Source organism: Protobothrops mucrosquamatus, unplaced genomic scaffold (genome assembly GCF_001527695.2).
Source record: "Protobothrops mucrosquamatus isolate PMUCROS unplaced genomic scaffold, P.Mucros_1.0 scaffold649, whole genome shotgun sequence".
NCBI lineage: Eukaryota > Metazoa > Chordata > Lepidosauria > Squamata > Viperidae > Protobothrops > Protobothrops mucrosquamatus.
Window position 1 is genome coordinate 347817 of NW_015386938.1, and position 6000 is coordinate 353816.

The 6000-nt window shown below is 35.9% G+C and overlaps 1 protein-coding gene across 1 annotated transcript in view; it reads left to right on the forward strand.

The window, feature by feature from the left end:
- Positions 1-5153, forward strand: part of NOVA1 (NOVA alternative splicing regulator 1) — a 115994-nt gene extending 110841 nt beyond the window's left edge. Inside the window, exon 5 of the mRNA XM_015817874.1 lies at positions 4046-5153. Coding sequence (XP_015673360.1) covers positions 4046-5050 — 1005 coding nt within the window. The 3' untranslated portion in view covers positions 5051-5153. The remainder of the gene's footprint in view (positions 1-4045) is intronic.
- The last annotated feature ends 847 nt before the right edge of the window (positions 5154-6000 follow it).

The following is a 6000-nucleotide window of genomic DNA, read 5'->3' on the forward strand; positions in this document are numbered from 1 at the left end:
CCAATGCTTATTGAAGTGTCAAAAACTTGAAGAGAAAAAAGAAAAAAGTACTGGGTTTAATTTCTTCGGTGGGGGTTTCTTTGCTGAATCACTTTTTTTGCACTGATAACGTATGAGGAATTTATCCATATTTAATAATATGCACACTAACGTGGTGGTCAGATGGCTGGTTGGCCCTTCTTTCTCTCTCCCTCTCCTCTCTCTCTCTCTCTCTCTCTCTCTCTCTCTCTCTCTCTCTCTCTCTCTCTCTCTCTCTTTCATTGCCTGCTGGACTCTCCTTCTACAGCCTTTGCTCCTTCATTGTTCCCTCTGCTTGGAAGCCTCTCTTTTTCTCCCTCTCTTTCTTCATCCCCTTTTCTTTCTCCATCATCTTTTTCTCTCTCTCCCTCTCTTGCTCAAACCTCCTCCTTTAATATCCTCTCCTCTCTCGCCCCTCCTCTTTTGGGTGCGCTGAAAGCGCCAATCATCATGTAGCTATGCATGCCAATCCTGGGGCCTTGGCAGTTCTGCAGCTCCAGCTGACTCTCTCATCCCAAGGCCTGTCTGCCACTCCTGGTGATAGTGGAGGCTGCCAGAAGCGCCGATCAGTTGGAGCCACGCACACCGATCCTGGATTCTCAGCAGAGTACCAGTAACACCACAGTTCCAGCTAACTCTCCCCCAGTCCTGTGCAGCACGTCTGCCACTTCAGCTCATCGGCAGTGCCACTGCTTCTGCTTATCCCCCCCACTACACTTGTCTAGGTCGCTTACCACCTGCCAGGTGCTGAAGTACCACTAGTGGTACATGTACCATTGGTTGAAAAGCCCTGTCCTAGATAAGGGTACACAAAAAATAAGTGATCAATTTCAAACTGGGTGCAGGGTCACTAGAATCTTCTAACACTTGTCTTGATGAGACAAAATTTAGAATGACTCAAGGATTTCCATGTTCCATCCGGAACAAAGCTCAAAACTTTCTATACATGCTGGCTGAAAGAAAAAGTGTGAACTCATAATTGCTGTCTATAATTCCACTTGCGGCCAAAACAAATTATTTAGAAAAAAAATATTGTTAGCATTCATGCTAACTGTCTACAACTGTCTCCATTTATATAAAGACATTGTTATCATTCAGTCTATAGTAGTATAAGATACTCTAGGTGAGATTTGGTTCTATAAACTCTTGAAAATCCTAAACCTAAAAATCATATCCTTAAGAGAAGTGTTCTCCAGAAGTAGTTAACATAATTAGCTGGTGTCAGTTCCACTACATGTACCAGATCAGGAAATGAATTCCACAGGAAGGCTAAAACTATTTTTTACAGAATCTTTCAAGTCAGATTGTGTGATGCCTCCTGCTCCTGCATAGAATAGTGAATTAGGGTGGTATCTACGTAATCTGCCTTTAAATCGTTCTCCTGGATTTAAAAAATGCTTCAGTCTGTTTTTTTAAATAATGGTTACAATACATCTTTGTCAATATTATATGGATTGAAAATCAGTTTATAGATTTCCAAGTAATGAAGAATAGGCAATCTATTCTCATTAAATTATATTAATTAGGAAAATCAAGTTTCTGAACTGTGTAAATCAAAATGAAAAATTAAATTATTGCATGTCATTATATTCAATCTTCAAAGAATACTGTAATAAATGCTACAAAACATTGGTAGCAAATTAGATTATTACAAGACCTCAATAATCATATAAAAAAAATCTCAAATTCTGAAAGGGCCAAGTTTTTAACGTGCATTGTGGTTTTCTGCTGTACTTTCCCATATGTACTTTATCTTTCAAAAGAAGTTTTCCTAAAGATTGGAATAAACTTTAGAATATACAAAAAGCGAATGGTGAAGGTTATTACAGGACAAGATTTTTTTTTAAAAAAAGGATGGAAAGTTTTACATACAAAATATGTAATTCACTAATTCAAGGGATTCTTGGTATTTTTATCAAATATATGTATATTTGACTCCAAAAGAGGCTACAATTAAACTTACTAATTTGAATTTCTTTTTTAATACTTACTATCTAGCAACTTTTAGGGGAAAGAATACATCTTTATTATGCAACTTCTTTTGAGCTAACTACAGAACGTAATCTCTGAATAGCAGATAGGGAACCAAACTCTATCATTAATAGGGAAAAAGTCATATTTACTTGGTTTTATTTTACGTTTTCACTTAATATCAAGTGACTTGTCACTCATATATTTAATTACTTTATTCTGTTATGTTAAAATGTACAGTTTATTAGCAATTTTGGTAGGTCTTTGAAAGTTTTCTTTGCCCATCGTGCACCTTTGGCTCACATGAACAGGTGGTTATCAGGTGATAATTCTGTCAAAAAAAGGTGAAAGAGTAGAGAAATCAAGTTCATATTAAGATGTTTATATGGAGACTGTGTTTCACACATTAGATGGTGTAGAATGGTGGGGAAGTAGCAATTAAATACATTGATTATGTATGTATCTGAGTTCTCTTTCTCTTTTGTCCAGACAGGTCACCAATGCCACTATGTTACTATTAGAAGCATAGTGTAGTACCTTGAGAATACTGAGACCAGTTTCAGTGACACTTTAAAAATTGAGCCATGTGCAGACAACATTTAATAAATGTGATTTGTACTGTCTGTGTTAATATGTATCCCAAGCTTAACTATGAAAAATAACGTCCTAATATTTCCGTGATGTCAAGAGTTATTGAAAGTCAGGTGGCATACAAGCTTCATAAGTTATTATTCTATTGAGAATGAGATATCCATAAAACATGCTAAATAGATATAGGAAATGTGTTAAAATGGAAGATAGTCACTGTAGTATAATCTTAATTTACATCAATGTAGTGAGCTAAGTCACATTTACAAATTAGAAGAATGATTTGTTCTTGATTAATTCAAGTGTTATTGTTTTCAGGGGAAACTTAAGTTTATGATCCATTTTATGATTTGCATACAATTTCAGCATGTGTTAAGCTACACCTTAGATAATGGTTGTGTATTGATATACAATATGCTATGTAAGTATTCTGTGCCAGTTAATTTTAAAACTAAATTCTATGCAGTTGATTAGGAATTAAACAAATGCAAGCATAGATTAGATTTGGCAAAGAAATTTCCTACATTATAGGAATTGCCTTCCAGAACATTCTTCTGTTGGAAAATGTTTGTCTGGCTTAATCCCAAGTAGCATGTTCAATTAAAGAACATACTTGCATACTTTATTGTGATTAGAATGGAATATTGTTAGGTAAATGTAAGTAGCATACAGATAGCACACTTTTCTTACTGAAATGTAATTGCACAAAAATCTGTGAAGTTTTTTTTTAATCATTTGAAGTTATTTCACTATCAATAATTAAATGTCTTTAGTTTAAATCATTAGCAATGAGAAATTGCATAGAGAACTATTTTCCCTGAAATTTGACACAAATGCCCATGTTTCCCTATTCTTTTTCATTCTAGATTATTTATGCAGTTTAGTGAGAATAAAGGATAACTGTCAAGTAGGGCTTTTTGTTAAAAAAATAACAGAATAATCATTTTATAAATAAATAATGATCATAAAAATGATGAACAATATAATAATCTATTAGAATAGATACATGTCCAATTACTTTTTCTTCCATCGAAAGGCTTGCTAATTCACTGAAGTATTTGTTTACAGAAATTCTGTTGAGCTATATATAGAATGACGACCAATGATTTATTAGAAGGTGATCTGTTATTGAGTATTTGATGAATCATGAACAAAAGTATTATAAAATAAGCTTGTTTGTTTTACTAATAGAATTTCAATTTGTCTAAGAATTTCACTGTTAAATGAGCTCCAAGAATTATATATATATATATATATATTGTAATGACTGGATTTTTCAAAACACATACAATTTTATGTAAGAATTCATATAAGTACTTAAAAGTATGAGCTTGATTCTTAATTCAAATTTATATTTGTAAGAAAATAATCTTTTGAGTTTTTCCACTTATTTCAGGCAATAAAGAATTTAACTATGTTGTATGTGCAAAACAGAAGTATTATTCATATATATTTTTTTTAATTACAGGTAAAGATAATAGTTCCCAACAGCACAGCAGGTCTGATAATAGGGAAGGGAGGTGCTACAGTCAAGGCTATAATGGAGCAGTCAGGGGCTTGGGTGCAGCTTTCCCAGAAACCTGATGGGATCAACTTACAAGAGAGGGTTGTTACTGTAAGCGGAGAACCTGAACAAAACCGAAAAGCTGTTGAACTTATCATCCAGAAGATACAAGAGGATCCTCAGAGTGGCAGCTGTCTCAATATCAGTTATGCTAATGTTACAGGTCCAGTGGCCAATTCCAATCCAACGGGATCTCCTTATGCAAACACTGCTGAAGTACTACCAACAGCTGCAGCTGCGGCAGGGCTCTTAGGACATGCAAACCTTGCTGGAGTTGCAGCCTTTCCAGCAGTTTTATCTGGCTTCACAGGCAATGACCTGGTGGCCATCACCTCTGCACTTAACACCTTAGCCAGCTATGGATATAATCTCAATACTTTAGGGTTAGGCCTAAGTCAGGCAGCAGCTACTGGGGCTTTGGCTGCAGCAGCTGCCAGTGCCAATCCAGCAGCAGCAGCAGCCAATTTGTTGGCCACCTATGCGAGTGAAGCCTCAGCCGGTGGCAGTACAGCTGGTGGTGCGGCGGGGACATTTGCATTAGGTAGCCTGGCTGCTGCTACTGCTGCAACCAATGGATATTTTGGAGCTGCTTCTCCTCTAGCTGCCAGCGCCATTCTAGGAACAGAGAAATCCACAGATGGCTCAAAGGATGTAGTTGAAATAGCAGTGCCAGAAAATTTAGTTGGTGCAATACTTGGAAAAGGAGGGAAAACATTAGTAGAATACCAAGAGTTGACTGGTGCAAGGATACAGATCTCCAAAAAAGGAGAATTCGTTCCTGGCACAAGGAATCGGAAGGTAACTATTACTGGAACACCAGCTGCAACCCAGGCCGCACAGTATTTAATAACACAACGGATCACGTATGAGCAAGGAGTTCGGGCTGCCAATCCACAGAAAGTGGGTTGATCATGCTAAACGTGAGATTGTTTTAAACCCCTCCTTACCTTATTTTCAAGAAGGATGTACTGTACTTTGCAGAAGTGAAGTTTTTTCTGTTATTAATATATAATTATGCAAATGAATGCGACTATGTTGACAATGTGTATATGTAAATATAATGTGTTTTACCAGATGTTTCATAGAAAAAAATTTTCTTGACCTGTTTTGTTCTCTATACTTTGCTTGTGTATATTTGTCAGAGGTGTTTCTAGTGTAAGATTTAAGCCTGCCATTTTACCAGCATTATTGTAGTTTAATGATTGAATGTAGAGAGGGAAATGCGTAAAGTTTTCAGTATTAGTTCTAGCTAACACTAAATTAACTACTGTTAGGTTGGGTATGGTGGGGTCAGTGACCTAAAATGGAGTGAGGCCAAAGCACTGTCATGTCAGTCTTACTTCCTGCTTAGGGCACAGTGAAGTAGGAAAAAATATTTTGAAACTAAGTTTTAAAATTTAAAATTATCAAAAAGCAATATAGTTGCATAAAAGCACTGTAAAATATTTAAAAGGTTAAAACTGTGGAAAATTATATTGGTAAGTTTACAGTTCAATAAAAAGCACCTGTTCTCCATCTGAACTAGACAATGGAAATAATGCTGCATGCTGGCCATGGCCCATTCTTCACCATTTGTAAGTTCAACAAAAGTTCTCACATGGAGTCCCACCTCTACCTGAGGTTTGTACATTTGTTTTTAAGCACTGAAATCACTACTGATCCCATTGCCTGGCCAGTAGAACAGTCATTACTCCATTAACATCCTCACTGTTTAGACACATAACTGTGGTACAGTGTATTGGAAATTTTATAAACAAAAAAGTGGAAGTGCCAACAAATTATTGATAGCTGATAATGTTTCATTATCTGCAACTGCTTGAGAAGTATGTTGCATTTTAAGAGCTTATAATTGTGTATAA